General features: G+C 41.7%; 2 protein-coding genes and 1 long non-coding RNA gene across 7 annotated transcripts in view; 1 reads left to right on the top strand and 2 right to left on the bottom strand.

Moving 5' to 3' along the window:
- BRD1 (bromodomain containing 1) overlaps positions 1 to 10,056 on the bottom strand; it is a 60,668-nt gene extending 50,612 nt beyond the window's left edge. For 4 of the 5 annotated variants that reach the window (XM_042018254.1, XM_042018256.1, XM_042018257.1 and 1 more), the window contains exon 1: positions 4,180 to 5,560. In XM_042018254.1, coding sequence (XP_041874188.1) covers positions 4,180 to 5,546 — 1,367 coding nt within the window. In that variant the 5' untranslated portion in view covers positions 5,547 to 5,560. Of the gene's footprint in view, positions 1 to 4,179; positions 5,561 to 9,713 lie in introns of those variants that run through there. The other variant, XM_042018255.1, reaches the window with a different exon arrangement.
- A 307-nt stretch (positions 10,057 to 10,363) lies between these two features.
- LOC121659764 lies at positions 10,364 to 20,421 on the bottom strand. The gene is made up of 2 exons (XR_006014444.1): positions 15,936 to 20,421; positions 10,364 to 12,396 (listed from the first exon to the last, which is right to left on the bottom strand). It is a non-coding gene; the product is annotated as an uncharacterized LOC121659764 (long non-coding RNA).
- Positions 20,418 to 20,660, top strand: part of ZBED4 (zinc finger BED-type containing 4) — a 26,032-nt gene continuing 25,789 nt past the window's right edge. The window contains exon 1 of the mRNA XM_042018249.1: positions 20,418 to 20,592. The gene's annotated coding sequence lies outside the window, so the exon portion shown is untranslated. The remainder of the gene's footprint in view (positions 20,593 to 20,660) is intronic.

Below are 20,660 nucleotides of genomic sequence, written 5' to 3'. Positions count from 1 at the left end.
CTCATGCAACAACAGTGTTCCTACTTCTAATAAAAGTGGGGCTTTTTTATTTATTCTTTGCTCTCTATACAAGTGTTCCATTTTAAATGTTTTCTTAATTTCAGACATAACAAACATGCCATGTTTGTAGAAAGAGAAACTGAAGTTGAAAGCAAATATATATATACTTTTAATGTCAGCTTCCATTTAATAGAGTAGTACTTGAATGAATGGCATTTTAATAAAGCAGATTACACTGTATCTCAGTGCATACTTTAAAAATACTGAAGATTAAATATTTTATATCACATTATATTTCCCTCCAAGTATATAGCTACAATATCATAGTTTCACAGCATTTTTAAAGAACAATGAATATTGACACTATGCAAACAAGCAAACATATTTTAAATGCCTCTTTTGACACATAAGATCAAGAGACTACACAAAAACAATGCTATTTGTACTAAAGAATCAAGCACTCAAAAAAAAGTGAAACCATGTAGTTTTCCCAGCTAACATTGTAACTCTTCTGCTTCACGTACTCATCCTGCTTGCTGAATAAGGCAACAGTTATAAAGGACAAGGACAAACAGCAGCAGATAAAAAAAAATCCACAAGGAATTGAGGAGAGTCAACACAAGATAACTAACAGAGAGAAGCACCTAGATTTAGATTGCCAAGCTAACCCTAAAAGTTAGGATTTCTTAACTTGAAAATTCTGGACCTGCAGTCTAAACAAAATCCTTCTAGTACTTTTTTAGGGCAGGGGGCAAATCTCTCTACCATTACACATCCCCAGTGGCAATACTACACTTCAAGAACAAATTTGTCATTTTCTTCAGCCAAACTAGCTGGTGGCAGTGGGAGGCTACTTTTTGACTACCATTTGACAAGAGGAGCAGTTACTGTCTGTCCCTCCCATACAGTGGGACGGTTTTAGAGTGTCCTTTCCCACTCCCCTCCCCACACAGCACAGCTGCTCTGGCACTTCCCAGAAACACAACTTTTAGATGAAGCTCATTTCTACTTTTAAACAATCAAAAAATGCAAAAAACAAACAAACAAAAAAACCCCACCAAAAACAGACAAACAAAAAAAGCTGATGAGTACAAACAGTACAGTGTAAGCAAGCACATTCAGGAGTTTTGTATTTCAACAAAAAATGAATGGAATTTCCTACTCAAGAAACAACACATCTCTACAGCCAGAAGGTCTGACGTACATCCTCCACGCATAAGAGTTCCCTGGTGGTCCCATACATTACTACAAGTGCTAAGCAAGTTACAAGTCAGCATCGACAGCACTGAAAACTGAAACCACCTTAAGGCTCTAAGATGAACTACTGCACCTTTGGAAGTAGATACCCAGGTATAGACTTTCCAAAATACCCAGGCAACAGGACAGATATAGGCCCAGCATTAAAAATAAATAACAAAACAAAACAAAAAAACCAAAACAAACAAAAAAAAAAACCAAAGGAAAGAAAAAGAAAAGAGACGGGAGGTAAGCATTCATCTCCTATCATCACTGGATCAATGGTTAGCAACTTCTGATCCCTCACCCTCAAATCAGTAGTTCACAGATGAAAGTCTGAGATGTCATACAATTAGATTATAAACAACCTAGAGAATGACACTATCTACATAAGTTAACAGCAAAAAGCTCAGAGTATGACATCTGTGTAAGAAATTCTGGTCATGGTCATGCAAGGAAGTAGCATAGAAACCTGACCTAAGGTAAGCTGATCCAGAAATTGATGAACTACAAAAGTTGTGCAGAAATTGTGAGGTATGCTGTTCCACACCCAGTCTTTTAAAAATATTACGAACGTTAAGATAATTGTTTTGGAAAATAGAATGATCAAAAACTGTGTTATTAAAATGCTCAGTCCTTCACATACTCTCACCATCCATGAAAGGATATAAATCCTTCCCCCTAAACAGAATGTAAATTGCAAGATGCTTTTCAACTCAAGCTTCACCAGATGAACTCAGGGGCTGCATCTAGCAAGTACTTTCCTCCTCACTATGATCTTCATATTTGTACACTCTTCCAACTACTAACTCTTGGCAATATGCCAAGGAGGTGTATTGTCTAGTTATTAAGAAAGCAATCCAAACCAAGCATCTCCACGTGTGCCTCAATTTCCAGAGATGTTAAAAACATATTAAAATCAAATTCTTCAGGTAAAAAGGCATGAGTGTTTAAACACAGAGTGTATATATTTATTCAACTTAAATAGCTTAATTGCTCTTCCTCAAGAACTCCGAAAAATCATGCTTCAGCTCCAAGGGAATAAAAGCATACAAAAAAACAGATGAGAGAAAAAGAATAATTTAAATGAAGATTGCTGTGAAATGATCCAAATAATTTTTTAATACTTTATGGGTATGTACTTAACTCCTACAGAAACATGAGAGCGTTTCCAGAACAGAAAAAAACCTGAAGAATAGCCAAAGACAACTAGACAATTTTCGGTCTAAAAACTAGAGATTTGGGTCTGCAGTGTAACCACTTTTCCTTTCAATATGCCCATTTGTGTTTCACTTTTAATTCAGGGATCAGTTTTCTAGGACTGAACACGTTCACATTACAAAGAGTACTTAAGCAAGGGTCTCCCTCAGCTGACGACAAACAATTTATAATAAAGCCCAACCTTAAAATAGCTTTACACTGTGCACATTTTTTACATTTATGACATACAGTACAGGAACTGTACTTGTTTCTTCTGAAAAGAAGCATAAATAGAAGCAAGCTGAATTTCTCTGCAGTCTTGAAAAGAAATTCAATCATTAACACAAAAAAAAAGAAAGAAGAAAATGTCTTTTGTATTTTTGCTCCTGGTATCTAATGACTATTAAAAAAAACGCCATCTGATGATAACATCTTTTTAGGATCTGGCTTTTTTTAAAGCTGCCAATGGAATGAGCTGCCAGAGGGACAACTGAGAACATACTTACTTATCCTCAACTCTTAGTTCATGTTCTTTCTTACACGGTCTTAAAAAAAGCAAAACAAAACCACACTACACTACCAACTGGGATTGTCCTAACTAACACAAAGCCAAATTATTTTACACCAACTTCCCCCTTCCACGGACATGCTCCCGTTTAAATAGCAGTATTAGTTGCCTGCTGTCAACTTAAGTTTTTCTGCAGTGCATCACTAAACAAAAATACCATTTTACCAAGGAAATCGTAACAGAAAACAGAGCAATTAATCTGATGTTTGTAAACACCACATGGGAGCTGAAGGCTGTTTGTCAAAGTCAGTCAATAAGTAGCTTCTTACATTAACGAAACTTACTACAGGAAAGAACTGCAGTCTCAAAACACGTATTTATTTAGGTTAATTTAACCAGCTTTAATTGCTCACTACCTGAGACTTGTGAGTCAGCTATTTAAAAGGCATCCTATTATTTTAAAAGCCCTCACTTGTCTGTGCAGTCTGAGTTCAGTCACAGTACAGGCAATGAACCTGCACATGGAAGTGGTGCCTGTTCTGAGAAACTTTCCAAACTACTGCTCTTAAATCAGTAAGAATTTAAGTCAAGGGGTAAACAAACATATTGGTGTTGAAAACACACAAATATAAATTTTGGAAATAGCTCCTGAGAAGTTATTCTGCCCCATAAGGAAAACACTTCCTTGAAGGCTTTTTGTTAAACTGACATAGATCTTACACTACAAGTTTATTCTTAATTTAAAAAAGGTGAGATGGACAAGATTCAAAACTTATATAAACAAACGTAATTTTCATCCTGGATCTCTTAAAATTAGAAAAAGAAGCTCAGAATCCAAAATTAGAAATAAAGTTGACTTTTAGCTTGGCTTTTTTTTTTTAGTATGAAGATCAACTGCAGCTACTATTCCAAATTCAGCAGTTAATTCTCAAAAGTACAGTGAATGACAAATGAACACACAACATAACTTAGTCTGACAAAAAAACCCCAAACCAAACGTTCTGAGGACAAGACAGACCACTTGATCACTTCATAATTTCTCTGAAGTAGTTACTGCATTTTTAATGCAACTCCACAAAAGTACAATATACACATTAACAGTAATTCTCTGAGAAAGGCCTTCAAAGAAAGCATGTAAAAAACATAAAGAACTTGAAGGAGGCATCTAAAAGCACTGGTTTAAAATTAAACAGATAATAAAGTAAAGGTTTCTCACACTTTGATGGTTTGCTTACCTCTGGGGGGGAATATAAGGAGCAGATACTGTTGGCATAACTGTACAGGGTTCAACCACTGTTTTCTTGGCTTTTTTTGTCTTTTTTCTGATTTTTGATGTAGACCTAGCAGTTCTGACTGATCCCTCCTTTCTACAAACACCGTTTTTCATTTCAGCTTCTCCATATATATTCAGAGGTCTCCGTGTGCAACCTGGTGGAGTATGTACATCGCAATAGGCAGTCTTTTTCACAGAGAATGTTGTTCCACTGCCAGTTAGTTCTTTCACAGGTTCCATTTTCATATATAGACCAGCCTTTTGAGCACATGTCACATGGAATGCAGTATAGCAGTTTGCTTTGTGGCACTGGATGCAGGCACCAACACCTTTCTGTTTACAGAGGTAGCATGTTAACTTCCATCTGGCTGGGGGAATGTTCCTGACACCATCAATTGGCTCAATAAAAACCGTATTGGCAAATCCAACTTCTGGAATCCACAAAGCACACACCACGTGTCCCCAACGATCATCATCTGTCTTTTTAAAGGCACCTCCCTTGTTTGGGCACAGCACACAGTCTACAGGCCGAGAGCGGGACTGCAAACAGTGTCTGCAGAGCCACTGGCCCTCAGGTATATATGGCACCCCATAGCATTCCTGATGTACTGCTAAATTACACATATCACAAAACAGGATCACATTGCTGTTCTGACATTCACCATCCATGCATATACAACACACTGCATCTTCATCAATTAAAGACTGATGATCACCCTGTTTTTGGTTCTCACAATAAGACTCTTTCTCAAACCTATCCATAAGGAATTCAAACATATTCTGTGAAACAACTGACACTCCATCACTTTTCCGCTTATCATTTATCAATTCTAACCACGCATAATCTTCTTCATCCATGTCATACTCGACTTCATTATCAAGTTCTTCTGCTGACTTTTCAATGAATTTGTAATAAATTGGAGGTCTCCGAGGAGCTGAAGGGGGACTGTATTCAACAATCCGTACTTTTGGTTCTGGAAGAGGAGCTGTTGTAGCAGGTATACCATGTGAGCTCGGAAGAGCTTCATTTTTCTTTTTCACTTTGTTATTTTTATGGCGTTTGCTTCTTAGACAAACTGGTGGTCTTTCACTGTTTTCTTTATTGCTGTTGCATTCACTCATTTCCTGGGCAGTAAGATCATCTTCTAATATAATTTCTAAAGGATCAAAGATACTGATCCTATGCAGGCGACCTTCAATTTCTATTTCAACCATCCTTTGAGCTTGAGCGTATGTCAAGGTTTCTCGTGTCGGGGAGTGCTTAATACTGCATGGGGACGAAGAATGCCTTGCTGCCGATACTCGATGGCATCTTCCTTTTCTCCTCATTTGGTAATGTTTACCTAAAATTAGAGCAACAGTTAATACTATGAACTCCCAACAATCGTATTAAAGTATTAGTTTTTAAAATACTGCAGTAAGGAAAAAACCCTTCAGTTCTACTGCCCTCTATGTATATATTTAACTAAAAATAAACAAAACCTGTCACTCTTACTCAACAGGACTGCTCAGTTTCGTACAAGTTTAACCTAAAGATCAATAGATCTTCTAAGTAACACCTTCACTGAGTAAACACAGCTATACAAAATCCTTGCTACAAAAACCCTCTAGAAGCACTTTTTGCAAGACCACTGCATGAGAACAAAAACTCTTCAGAAGTGTCACAGATTAAAAAAACTGCATTTGTTACCTTGTAAGGAAACCTTTAATAGAATACTTTGTAACACCTTAGGGGTGCCTGCAGTTTGAAAATCTTTGCAACAGCTACAGATTATGCCCTCTAGACCTCTCTTCAGAAGAACTAATGCAATTGTGAGAGAAAAACAAGTTTTCTCTGAATTTTTTTCCAGCACTCACATTATCAACTCAATTACTATAGCTATATTTAAAAGCTAGAAAAGCACACATACTTCCACATTTGGCAAGTGGGCAGTTTGACAGCCCCTACTTTTTTTACTTTCCTCAATCCTTAGTGAGCCCATTATTCTTCACAACATGACAAGAAAAAACAGAACTCGCAGTACCCAATATGGTGCAGTACAGACTGCAACTAGTAAATATTCCACCTGTAAAGTAGGTTTGACTTAGAGCCAAAACATGTTCCCTGCTTTTAAGTATGCATGTACACACACCCTTCTCCTTCAACAGATTCTTCAGGAGCTGATAGATAAAGATCTCACTGTTTTTAAACCCAGTCCCAAGCTCTTTAAAACAATTTTTAAGTTTACCACCTACTGCAAAAAGATCACATACCACATAAAAAGATAGCTTTCTTCCCACCATTCCAAAGCGCCAGGGCTAGGATGAGCATGCATTTTGGTCACAAAATTTCTAAGTTAAAAGCTTCCATACATACTTATGCCTTTTGACATCTTCATGCTGGGTAGGGCTTTTGTCCCATAAGGGTTGAAAATATTAGAAACCTGACTGACATTGTCAAGTTTAAAATTCTATTCCCCTCCTTCCTTCTTCCCAATAAATCATTAATAAATTTCACCATTCAACCTCAGCTACATAAAAAACCCTCTATCTTTAATCACTGCTTAAAGTATTATTAGGACCTCACCATTTCAACTCCGTATTTCTAGTCAGTGTTGCTCACTATAACACAACTAGTGTTAGCATGTATTGCCAAAATAGCAGAGAAATAGAGAGATCAAAGCACAACTACTGTTAAAGACCAGTATATCTATTTCAGGAAGAAAACAGCAAGCACTGAACAACTACATTAACTACTCCATGCCACTTGCCTTTTCCATAAGTCTATGACAACTTCTAAACGCACACCCTCAGAGTACTGAAGGAACTCCTTTTACAGGAAGACTAAATCACTCAGGCAACTAACCCTAAGACTAGCTCCTGAAAGGCTCTGATCTGTCTGCTCTCACAAACTGACCCTGCTTTCATAATCTAAACTAATTTTATTATTCATATGAGAATTGTGCTTTTCACAGATCTTTCACACAACTTATTTTTAACTCTTATTACTTGTTTCTACACCGTATAACCAGACAACAGTCAGTGTTTAATCATGACAGATCTCTGATCTGCTCTTTATAAACAACAGAATAATATAAAAGGTTCCAACTCTTCAAACAACTTTGGACGAAGCATTTAATAATTTAATTCTGTAAAACAACACAGGATTCGATCACACTAGTTTCTTAACTGCAGAAAACTGTTTAAACAACTAATACTGCCACAGAAGGTCCAACGACTAAAACGAAAAACATACCAGTAATATAACCAAAATGAAGTTAGTTCCCAGTTTCAATACAGATTTTGTAATTCAGAGGCCCAAAGGTAATACAGTAGTCCTGATTTCTGTTTATTATTGTGAACAAGTAATGATGGATTCTTCAGCTAAAACACACTGACGTGTCAATGTACAGCACTTATTACAGATCAGAATGGACTCAATTTACTCATCAATGAAGAAACACAATTTACAACATGTTTACCTCATATAATTGCATTTCAATTCTGCCTATATGTAAAAGTCTGTTTAGGTATTTTTAATGCCCCTTCCTACATTTTAGCTGGTTGTGTATCTGTTCATATTGGCTCCTGAGGACAGAGACTGTTTCAGAAAAAATACAGAGGGAGAGATGAGAGGCGACCTTCAGAAATCAAAAACATGTGTAACCTGTCCACACTACCTTAACCCAGTACCACAGTAAAACACATTAATGCTGTTTCCAAGCTGTCCATCCCACTCCATTCCCAAGATTCTCGAGCATGGCTTCAGGCAGGCATAAGAATAGGAAGAAAATACTCAAAAGCACAAGATCTTTAATCTTGCTTAAAGATTTAGGATGGCTGTTGCAAAAGTCAAGTGAACTGTATGAACCAGAGTGATAAAAAAATTACTGAGTTGACATCTAAGTATACTGTAATATTCAACAGTAAATACAGCTGAACTAGGAAGGAAGTTACAGTCTCAAACACAGAATGGACGCCCTATAAATACAATGTAATGCACACAGAATCGACACGGGTAGTACTCTGGCCTAATTTCATGCAAATTTAGCGTGAATAACTTAAATGCCCCAGAGGACAAAGCAGTGTTTTGTTTCTCCAAGATTCTTCTATTTGCAAATGTTCTATAAATACTCCGGATGAAGACCAGATTTCTGCATAGCAAATTCATTATCTACAACTGGTTTGCTTTTCCTAGGCAACTATCAGCTAGTTTTTTCCCTGCCACCCTCCAACCCCCCTTCCCAGTATCCTGTAGATCGATAGGAATGAGAATCAAGACCTAAATTTGAAAAACAGTAAACTAAGACAAGTTTCCATTCAATGCTCACAAAGATACTGCACTAACCGCAAACGAAATTATTTTAATGTACTTCTCTTAGCACTGTCCTGCCCTCAAAGACTGCGGGATATAAACCAGGAAAGTTATCCATAGCTCTCTTCTCCCAGAATTGCATCAGCTACTTAGGAAGAAAATCACCAGCAGACGTTTTTCCTCACCACAACAGAAGTAGACGGAGACAGCTGTTTCTGTGAAATACACGATATGAGGCAAAAAAAAAAAAAAGCTATTTATCAAGGTGTAGGATAGCTAAAACCAATACGAAAAGTACAATAGCATATAGTTCTAAATTACTATCTCTGCCCTAGTTACCCTCCTCCTCTTCAAATAAACTGCCTCTGGTCCCTGGATTCCCTGCCCAATAGACTAGGGAATTCCATTCTCAATGGCACTTTCGTGTAGACCATTAAAAAGAGAAAGACACAGGAATCCTCTTTAGTCCTAGACAATGAGGGACGGTAAGCAAACAGTGCTTACACGGGGCGGACACCACCCGCCGCTTCAGCCGCACAGCAGGAGAGATCCCCTCGGGGGACGGCCCAGAGCGGGGGCTCACGGAGCCCAGCGAACGGGCGCGGGCACGGCCGAGACACGCGAGACCACCAGAGCCGCTCTCCGCCGGCCCAGCGGAAAGAGCCCACCGACGCCAGATCCCGCACGCCGCCCGATCCGGCAGCCATCCCGGGATCCTGCCTCCCGCGCGCGGCTGCCCACGCCCCCGGGCCCGCCCCCGCCGGTGCCGCGCCAACACTTCCTGCCCACGCCCAGGGAGCCTCCAACGCGCTCCCTCCCCTCCCGCCGATGGTTCCTGCCCGGCGCGGCGCTCCCCCCTCCCGGCCCCCGGCAGGATGGTTCCTGCCCGGGCCCATCATCTCCAGCCCTTCCCAACAGTCACTCCCTCCCCGCCGCGAAAATACTCGGCCCACAAATATGGCGGCTGACAAAACAGCTCCAGCGGCGCCCTCCCTCCCTCCCTCCCTCCCTCCCCCAGACCTCCGCGCTCGCCTCGCCTCCCCTCTCGCCCGCTGCTGCCCCCTCCCCCGCAGGCTGCCGTGCCCGGTCCGCCCTGCTCTTTCCCCCATGCCGCTCTCCCGTCCCGCTGCGGCGGGACCAGCCGGCTCCCGGCCCTGCAGCCCCCGCCCGCCGGCCCCCGCCGCCCGCCCGGCCGTACTCACGCTGTGGGAGCCGCCGAGGAGCGGCTGACAGACCTCCCGCTCCGCCGCTGCGGCCGACGCTCGGCCGGGTTAATGGCGGAGGCCCCGCCGGTGCTGCCGCTTGGCCCCGCGTCCGGCAGCCGCGGGCAGGCGAGCGGGCGCTACGAGGGCCGCGCTGCCCGCGGCGGTCACCCGGCGTTGGGTGCGGGGCTGCTGCTGCCGCCGGGCGCGGCGCATTCGTGAAGCGCGGCGCGCGTCGCCGTCCGGCTGCGGGCTCGGCGCTCGGCTCCCGGGGCTGAGCGGCTCCCCTCCCCCCGTGGCACAAACAATGCGGCTTCACCACAGCGCTGCGCCGACGGGGGGGAGGAGGAGAGGCGGGCGGGGAGGGAGGGAGCGAGCGAAGGAAGGGACGTGAGGGCGCCAGCCCCCGCCCAGCCCCGCCGCTGCCACCGCCGCGGGGCGGGGCCTGCGCGCCACCGCTCCCCGCGCCCCGGGCCGGCACCGGCCGCGCTCGGGGCGGGAACGCGCTGCCCCGCGACCGACGCGCTCCCGCCCGGGCCCGAGCCCGAGCCCGCCGCCCGTCCTTAGTAGAACGTTCGACCGGCCCAGAGCGGGCGCCAGGGAACGGACGGGGGCGGGACGCGGCTCGTTACAAAACCGAGGCTCAAAAGTTGAAGCGAGTGGTATTTATTATCTCTTTGGGGGGGAAGTCCAAGCTCAAGAGTCCTTACGTAGAAAATGTGCTTGAAAGTCGGCTCTTGCGTGGTCTCCAGGTCAAGCTGGTGCTTGTGGATTAACTTGTGGTAATAGCCTTACATTTTGACAGAGCAAAAGCAGGTTATTTCTGGCTCCCTCTGTGAAGGACACCCTTTGTTAGGTATTATTTTTAGACAGCCATTACAGCCATATTCGAGAACTGAAGGATTTTACTGCAATACATTTCTGCAAGGCAGCTGAACCCACATCCTTAAAAGACAACGTTTAGCTGGCCCAGCCTTACACAAACACTTGCCTGCGCCGATCATCCAGAACAAGTCCTGCATATAGTAAAAAGCAAGTGGTTGAGAGTAGGTGTGATTCTCTTTACCCAATCATTATTTAGCATCCACTCAGCTAAATTGCTGCAAAACAATTCATTTTTATGTTTTCTCTAGCAGTAAGATGTCTGCTTGCCTCAAAAACCAGTTGGTCCTACAATAAATATATGACATGGGAATCAGAAATAGATACACTTGCTATTACTTGCAGAAAGTTAATTAAGGTCCAGAGAGTTTAAGCAACTTGGCTAAGGAAATCTCGTAGAATAGGGAAAGTACTTTCCAAATCCTTTTTTCCTCATCAGGGACCATTCAGCACACCAATCTCTGAACAAAACACAAGCTATTAAAGCAGCTAACACTTGTGTAGAGCACTCAGTGTAGGAATAGATCCTTAGGCTCAGACAGACACAGTACCTTCAATTTCCAGTATAAGAAAGTTTGTATGAACTATGGGGGCCATCTGGTCATTTGTGTACTTGCCTGTGAGGAACTACTCTCCAGTTAAACAGTTTCAGTGATCCTACCATCAGTCTCAGAAGTCTTACAACATGCTGATATAAGTTAATGTTGTTGGACTGGAATTCAACCTGTGATAGAAAGATATTAAAGAGGGAGCATCATACCAAATCATATACATTAGTGTGCAGAGTATAAAAATGAATAGAAACAATGTTGTCAAGAACCTAATAATATTATGATAAGGAAATACGTTGGTTTATCTTTTAAGGGATAATTCACATGTGTATACGCTGTGCAGCTGGACAAATGTTTTTTAAGTGGAGACAAGCTTTCCACAGAAACCTTGATGATGTCCACATTCTAATGTGTCTGACACACAGCAAGTCTGGCTTTTTTCCAGTTTCTTTTTTCTGCCAGGTGGACTACAGCATTCCACAGTCCCTGGACATCCCTTTGATAATGTGGTATTCCTTATTGGTATTTGCACCATTTGACCACTTTTCTGTAATTTAAACTCATGCTTCTAGATTCTCCCAATTACTCTCAGTAAGATGGCATGTGGAGTTTTTCACTCTGGACCATCCAGGTAAGGACACGGAACTCATGTCATTTCTTGATATGGTATTTCAGAGCAATGGTACAAAGATCAGGGCACACTCAACACAAAACTCTGTGTTAGGAGTCTCAGACTTTGAAATAATTTCTCATTGACCTTATGACAGGCTACCAGAGCAGGATCCTCAAGCCTTCCATTGTAAATATTAGTATATTAGCCCATGTATTTCAAAACAGAACAGTATGCAGTATTGTCTGGGGCATCCGACCCAGATGGGGCATGTCCTCAGCACATGTCCCTATAATCTCAAAGATCTGTTACCTTTGTCTTTTCCACCTCACAAGTGAGACTTGGTTACTCAAAAGAATACAATTCTATTAGCATACGGTTCAATTTCAAACAAAAAATAAGAGGCCCTCTGATCTATAGTTTAATGACAACAGACCCCTCACCACCTTTTTTCACACCAGTTCAACATGTGCAAGGGGCTCCAGTCCCAGTCCTTCAGAATCCTCACACCCCTACCTGGCAGCATCAAGTTGTTAACCAAGTTGCCAATGCTGACTGACTCTGCAGGAAAAACTTCACAGGAGGAGGATCTTCTGCCTACCAGCTTTCACCTCCACTAGTCAAATTCTCAACAGTATCACTGAAAGAAAGATCATGTAAAGAAACACAGTCACTATTTATCTGCCTCAGCATCCTCCTCTCTTTCCTAGTAGAATCAAACTTCATGACACATTTCTATGTTTCTAAAGTGTATCACCTTTGTTTTCCAGATTAATAAAAGCCAACTCAGACTAGCTGCAGCACTAAATACTGGCAGGGGTACTGATCTTCCTTGGATGCAACTCTGTATCCCTCTCCTGGCCTGGACAGCTGGCTGGTGAAGGGACAAGCAAGAATCAGAACTCCACACCTTCTTTAGAACCCGCAAGAACCTGCATTTTGAGAAAGATTTTAGACTGCCAAAACATACATGCGTGGGTCTTCTTCCTATCATGACAAATCTGCCTAACCTTGCATGTGATGCTTCTGTATGATGCCAGAAGGCAATCTACCACTAGTAAGTTTTCAAGTTTGGTTTATTATACCATTTACACCTTCACACTCATCTATGAGATACAACATTACCATGGTCCTCTCATCCTACATGGGAATGCTTTTAGATCTCACTTACTTCATCAATCATGGTATGTGGCACTGGTAGAATACTCATGGGCATAACTTTGCAAGCTCACAAGAGAAAGGTTGTTCCCAAACCTCACAGAAGCCAGAACAGCATTCACTGTGGAAAAGATGCTGTAACCTTACCAATAGACAATTACAGCAGTGTGCTGACAAAATTTCAGCTGTTTATTTTCAGTCTGTGGGGTGGTGCAGGATCACTCCGCATCTTCTGGGTGATCTTTCCAAATTATTGTATTTACAGAAAAACACATGTATCACTGATCCATCTTCTAGTTATCATTGATACCTTGTCAGAAAGACTGACATATCATACTAGACTGAGTGGGATATATGGTCCAAAGTCCTCAATGACCATTCTAGAATGAGGATCAAATTTTTGGCTTCGAATATACAAGGGAAGTATTGGTCCATTTTACTCCTACATGTTTACTGAACATATTCCTTGTTCTCTAGTTAGGAAGAATTGTCCTCCTCATTCCTCTATCTGGAAGTTTTAGCTGTATTATGACAAAAGGGCGAGGAAAAATGAGACAATATTGGTGTTCATAATGTTCACTAACTGCTATGGAATCAAAGATCTTTTGTTTCTTACAGCCTCAGTAACTCTTACTTCCTGCATGTACCACCCTTCTCATTCTCACAGTCGAAGTGGCTCTCTGTTTATAAAATTGGTAAGACCCTTAGTCTGACCGTTCAGAACAGTTTATGTCAATCCAAATGAACAGTCTTCACCAAAACACAAGTTTAAAACAGACTGGGAGCTGTGTCAGTGCCTTTTATGGTATTGATGAAGGTCCAGAGCCCTTTTATCATCAGAGCTCTGGCAGAATTCACACTTGATCAGTGTGCTTGCTAAGAAATATCTCTGTGAGCTGCATCTGCTAAGCAGTCTTATGGAATGTTATCTATAGATAAGCTTGAAGATCATTTGACAGAGTGGTCTTCAAGTAGTAAAGCAGCTATGCAAAGGCCCTCACCCCACTTCCATTTAAGTATTTTTTGGAACTACTGCTTGGGGTCGCCTACTGCAAGAAGAGGTATGTGTCCTGTCACTTGCTGACAGAGAGATACACCAAGCACTTTGCTGAGATACACAGCTGACAGGGAAACCTATTGCCTGCTTTACTTATCCACTATCTTGAATCCTTTAACATCATGCACCTTTAGGATTTTGCAGTTTTAAGATGCTCTCTACAATATGTGCTCATAACCTTTGCATGGTGGACGGTGAGGATTGAGCTCATTCCTCTGGACACTGCAAAGATGCAAAACCAAACTTCCCGATCAGGATATACATGAAAACATATGTAAACTATGCCTCAATAATACAAAATAAAAAACCACATCCAAATTACAACATGCTGCAGCACAAGCACAAAGCTTGCCCGTGTACTGACCTGTACGTCTGCCAAACAGCAAAACTACCATCTACTATTTTAGAGACTATTTTATCAAGAACAAACCCTTGGAACAGAGCACTCTTACATATAATGATATTGCTGTTTCCAAGAGTAGACAGAGCCATAATCAAGAGAATAATATTCCCCTTCTCTTTCGTCATTGTCTCTTCGGCATTAATTATTCAGTTCCTAGTGTTTATGTAGTGGTTTGGTCCAAAATACTCATTACTTCCTTATTTACCTTCTGTGAGATAAGTTTACAGTCTGGCACCTTTATTATGTTCTGCATAGTAACTCCCTCTGCAAAGGTCTATATGGGAAGCTATTCCTGCCACAGGGTAACTGCCATCAGAACAACCCCTTCATAAACAAGTCACCTATTTTCTGTTTAGCTCCCAGGAGTGCCTCCCTTCATGACCAGATGAAAATGATTTCCAGCACAAGAGAGCAGCAGTAAAGTAAATCCAGGATTTGGGAGTGCCCCTTCAGCACCCCCAGTTAATTAGCCATCATTAGTTTATCTTACAAAAGCAACTGCACGTTTAGAATTGGAGCGTCCGTCAATTCACATAGCATAACTAACTGAGCCAAGTTATGGGCAAAGACAGAACGTCAGTGGTAATGGGTAGGAATCAAAAAAACAAAACAGTAATTGCTATGCAAAAAGTTCTAAAAATATCGTACTTGCACAGCAAAGAATTACAAAACAGCACGGCTAAACAATCTACATTGAATTTTGACCTCTTTTTTTTTTTGCAAGATATATCTGCTACTGAGGTTTCCTCAGTGTAAGACAGAATTTATAGAAAGTTAACACACAAAAAAAGGACCTATTTGAATTGAACAGTTTTGTCAAATGCAGCCATAGCAAAGGGAAAACAAAGTGTGCTCCATACCTATATGTTATATACAATGATTTTTGAGAAATACAATTTCTTTTACTTCTAATTTCTGTGGTTGTTCTCCTGATCAGGTTCAGATTTCATAAGATACCTGATTTTGTGATAAATGAAGTAACTTCTTAAGATAGCATAACCCATGTAAACAATATTAATGCAAACACACTGTTACCTTCTCCCTTTCCTACTTCCTGATCCTTTCCTCTAGACTGGAAAGGATTCTCTATACAGCATACATCCAAGCAAAGACAAGTTGTTCACTGCCTTCATAAAGTTTAATAATACATAAAGTTGATTTTATTTATTGAAGCCCTTATCGTTAGTGACTTCCCTATTCTCGCTTCCTCTGGTGTCAGTATGAAAACTTGCAAATGTAATACAAGATGAGGTATAAGCTCTGAGGGAAGTTCTTCTCCTAGTTAGGTCACTCACAAACATGTATCTCTAAGAAACAATCTCCAATGTTTACAATGAGTTAATACTTCAGCCTCAGCATAATTAAGTTAAAATTCAATTAGCAATGAGACCCAAATCCAGTCTTAACTACTTTACTATCTCTTCCTCATTCATTCTAGAGGACAAACCTGGTCTGCACATGATTAAGATGGTTTGCAATGGAGGAAGCTTGACTGTCAGAATCCCTAGTCATTTGTCCCAGAAGAAACCCAAAAATAGATGGGCTCATTCAGAATTAATACCTTGCCTCCTCGTTTACATGGGGAAGGACTACAAGAAGGTGACATCAAAATCTGGGAAGGAAAAATCAAGTGAAAAGTAAGTCAGAAGTAAGACTCAACATGTAACATCCACAAAAAAACATGAACCACCAAGAGCAACCAACATGGCCTGTAGCTTCCTCTGTTCAGAGAAATGCAACTCATGCGTATCATTTAACAAGTAGTAATTGAGTCCTACACAACTTTGTCCCAGACTTGCTACTGCCTCAGCCAGGGCCTGATGCTGACTAATAAAGAGAGTTTCCAAACTCATGTATATATAAATCAGTTTTGATAGTGATGGCTTCATGATGCAGACAAAATCTCCACAGGTCCAATAAAAATGCTAGAACAGGAACTTCAAACTGAGCACTCCTGAAAGACATACTCTAGCACCATGCTCACTTCACATAAAGGGTAAGTATGAGTAAATCCTGTCCATATGCTCAACTCCAAGTTAAAAATCAGTGACATACACCTCTGATGTGCTATAGAATGAGGATGATAGCGATTAAACAGTTGTGTTTGTAAAAAATGAGGTAATTAATATAAATGCACAAGGGCACCATGGTTTGGGCAGTGAATGCTTGCTCATAACTACTGTGTGATTGCTCATTCCTTATTTCCTGAGTACCCACCTTGACACCTTGGATCGCATGAGCAGAGCCAAGTGCCCACTGAAATAAATGGGCACGTATGCTAAATATATAAGTACTTTCCTGTGTTACATGTTCTTAGAAATCATACCCTTGTGATAGATACTAAATTGGACATCCAAATTTAGTACTTCTGACCTCTATTTTAAGGTTTTGATCATTAAGTTGACTTTGCCTAGGTAGTTTCCTGGAACAGGCTGGAGTCTATACAAGGAGGAAAGGAGATAATTTTATTAAATGCATTACCTCAGTGCATACAAAAATCCACAATTCTTTGTGCTTTATTTAAGAACTGTTATGGCTTGATGTAGTTTTAGCTGTCATGACTTCATATGGAAACTGCATCACTGATGCAGAAGTTACTAGAGGTGAAGCCAAAGATTTGAATGAAAATAAGCTTATCATAGCAGGTTTGGAGATAAATATTAGCTACTCAATTTTGCTAAAATAAGGTAATGGCATCAAAATGGTTACTACTCACTACACAGTTATTACCAACATTTAGTGTTTCCAAATGTATACAAATGCAGAAAGACAGAACTACATCAATTATCACTGCAGTATCAACATTATGTTTACTGCCAAGAAAGAAATGGAAGGAAGGAAACAATAAAACTAGATTAAGATGAACAGCCCAGTGACTGCAGAGACCCTGGGACCACAAATCACAAAACTGTCTGCAGCACTAAATATCCACATTTGGCTAATAACACAATATTGAAGTAGGTGTATTTAAGGCATATTTTAAGTTCTGTCACAGTAGGATAGGATGTAAGAATTTAATTTAGTTTCTGACTGGTCTTAGGCTCTTGCTATAGCCTCCCTGAAAGCCTTCCAAGTTCAAGGTGCACCCCAGTACTGACAATGACAGAGAGCTGGTTACTTACAGCTACATCAATGATGTTTCCTTCTTCTCTCAACCTGTAATACCTATCTTCCAGAGAACCCGAATTATTTATTTGGGAGCATGGTCTCCTAGCTTTCCACTATTCTACAGAACATAATGGGGAGCCAGCTACTTGCAGTTTGCTTCAGGGACTAGAGCGAGAAATTACTTTTTAATATTCATTTAATAAGATATCACTTTTAATTCATGCCAGGTTCAGTTAACCATGTAAATAAAGATGTTTATTCACAATATCTGAAACAGATAACAAGATTATAAACGCATAAATGGAGAAAAAAATCAAAGAAAAAAATTACTCTTCTGAAGTTAAATACTAGAAGCTTTGGGTTCTTCCTGTCAGGATGCCTTGCAGATTTTCCTAATTATCTGTCTTCCTAAATGACTATGTTCTTTCAGATGTTTACACCTCAGACTGAAACCTTCATGGAAAATCTGTATCTTTAGACTATCACCACACCAGTACTGCTACATTCACCACAAGCCGGCAGTCTGGAGCCTTCTCTAGGAATTGTAGTTACTCTTTCTTTTGCCTGTCACCAGCTCACCATCTCTTTGTTTTATTCATCACATTACTTGGGTGTTTGTGAGAAAACTTTCCGGATCCAGCTTTGCTCAGATTTTTAAGACCTAATTTCTTGAGTTTCCAGTGTATTTTTGTAAAACAACAAGAACAGAGAAATTCCAGCTATTTCACTCAATCTGTGATGCACACCTGTAGATTATATACAGAATCACTGATTGGTTCTCAAGCCACCTAAAAGATAATTCAAAGAAATAATTAACTTTCATTAATCTCAACTTCCCTAACCCTCAAGGAAGTTTTCAGAATAGGACATAGGATAAAATGAAGAAGTACAGAGAGGTGATTACAGAAAGAGCATCATTAGTGCAAAAGTGCAAAATTAATTTCCAGTCTTTTTTAATTTACTGTAAAATTTTCAACTATTAATTGTGAAACTCTCCAAAATCACAGCTGCTAAAAAAGGCAGTTAACAAAGCCACATACTCTAATATTAAATCTTTCCATATTGTGATAAGCATAACTATGTCATTCCAACTGTTGCAATTTCATAGTTCTCTAGAAGACGCTTCATGAGATGACATATTTCAATACTACTACTACTACTAATAATAATAGTTGTTGTTATCATCACCACCATAATTTCCTGTCAACAGACTGGTGATAGAGACTTCTTAACCAAGCTCTCATACCTCTATTACTGTGTCTAGTTGGCAGATCTAGCCAAGACAAAACTTCATTTTTAAGCAGTTCTATTCATATAACTGCACTTTGTAACAATGGAAACAGAGCAACTCCAAGATTCACCTCAAATCACTTTGGCTTCAGTTGCTTATATAGTAACTGACATATACAGAATATATATATAATATTGTCTGTATATACATATATACACACACCGATACAGTTGAAGTCTATCAATAAAAAGAAATTGTAAATTAAAAAGTAATAAGAAACAAAGGACTGCCTGCACACAGTGTAATAACTACTTTGTTGGGACTTTGAGTAGTGCATGAATTAAAAAAAACCAACTTAACATGAGCTTTCCAAAGGAAGTATTAACCATAACAGATCATTTACTGTATGTTGACTGGCAGAATCCATTTAGAAAAAATCACACCAGTACTTAAGTACAAACATACAACTATTATGGAAGAATATTGAAGGCCTCCAATACTTCAGATCAAAAAGCTATCAACTGATTTCTTCGTATACTGTCATAAAGCCAACCAAAACATTATTTACTAAATCTGTTAAAATTAAAAAGAATATTAACTGATGAAAATAACTCAGATCAAAAAACAAGGACTTGCTTAAGCTCCGTCTCTCTAAACACTGTCTTAATCTAAAATTTAACACTGTTTCGAAACCAGTACTGTTTACAGTACTCGAAATGTTTTTCTCCTGTTTTCACTCCCAAAGGTAAGCAGCGAGTTATGACTAGCAACACTTAAGGCAAAGAAGGTGAGACCTATGACTGCCACTGGGAATTTGACAAAAAATGTCACAATCACACCAGATCATATCTCACATAGAAATTACATACATCAAAAGGACCCAACAAACCACCCTTCTTCACCCTCACCCCCTCCTCCCCCGAAAGGCCTGGATCACTCGGCCCATTGATGACCTCAGCTAAGGTTTCTCAATCGGAGAAGACAATCACCGACCTACAGCCGAACACCGGAACCTTATCCGGAGGAGCTTTATCCAGGTAGCTTTAAGCATATAGCGGGCCACTGTTTCTCTGAACCGGCGCAGTGCATTCCCTTCAGCCCTAAACATCCTTCCCTGGGATGGCTGCTCAGGTTAAGACTCAAACGCCACACCAAGGGCTCCTCCCGAGGCAGACTGAGTATACTAAAACAGCGCCCAGAACCAAACCCGCTGTGCATTAGACAACGAATACAGATCAAGGTGGGTTTCTTTAACTGCAGATACGAACAATGGAGGTTAAATTCCTGACAAGGGCTGAGCTCGGAACAGCAGGTCCGTGCCCGCTCCAGCGGAACGATGCCCAGGAAGGCCTCTCCGCGGCCAGCCCGTGGGGAATGCGAGGCGCCCGCCCGCGGCCTCCCGGGAAAGCGCAGCCAACCAGGCAGAGGCCCCGGCGGTCCCCCCAGGCCTGAAACTCCGCAGGAACCGCCCCGACCCCGGCTGGCCGCCCCCAGAACCACCGTAGCCACCCCAGGAACGAAGTGCGGTGCAGTGACCAGCGGCCGCGCCCTTGCGGAGAAGGCCGGTGTCGGGGCACCGCCCGGACACGGATGCGAAAGGACCCCGCAGCCCCCGAGCACCGCAGCCCAGAGCGGCCATTTTGCGGCCCGGCCCGCTGACATGTCGCGCGCCGTGCGTGGCGCCGCCCCCCGCGCCTGCGCCCCGCGCCCCGCGGCGGCCGAGCCGGGGCAGCTGCTCAGCGCCGCGGCGGCGGCGGAGACAAAGCGCCGGGTAATGAATGGGACGGGCCCGCCCGGCCCTTCCTCTTAACTCCTTCGGGCCCGGCCGGGTGGCGGCAGCGGCGATCTCTGGCTTCCCCCGCGGCGGCCGCCCGGGGAGGTGAGTAGCACCGTTCCGGCACCGGGAGGGCGTCGGGCTGGGCGGTCCGGCTCTCTGCTCCTATGGTC

Source organism: Corvus kubaryi, unplaced genomic scaffold, assembly GCF_017639235.1.
Source record: "Corvus kubaryi isolate FWS band 111438036 unplaced genomic scaffold, C.kubaryi_AGA036_p1.0 137, whole genome shotgun sequence".
Taxonomy (NCBI): domain Eukaryota; kingdom Metazoa; phylum Chordata; class Aves; order Passeriformes; family Corvidae; genus Corvus; species Corvus kubaryi.
The sequence above is the reverse complement of the archived record's forward strand: the minus strand, read 5'-3'. Positions and strand labels throughout refer to the sequence as shown.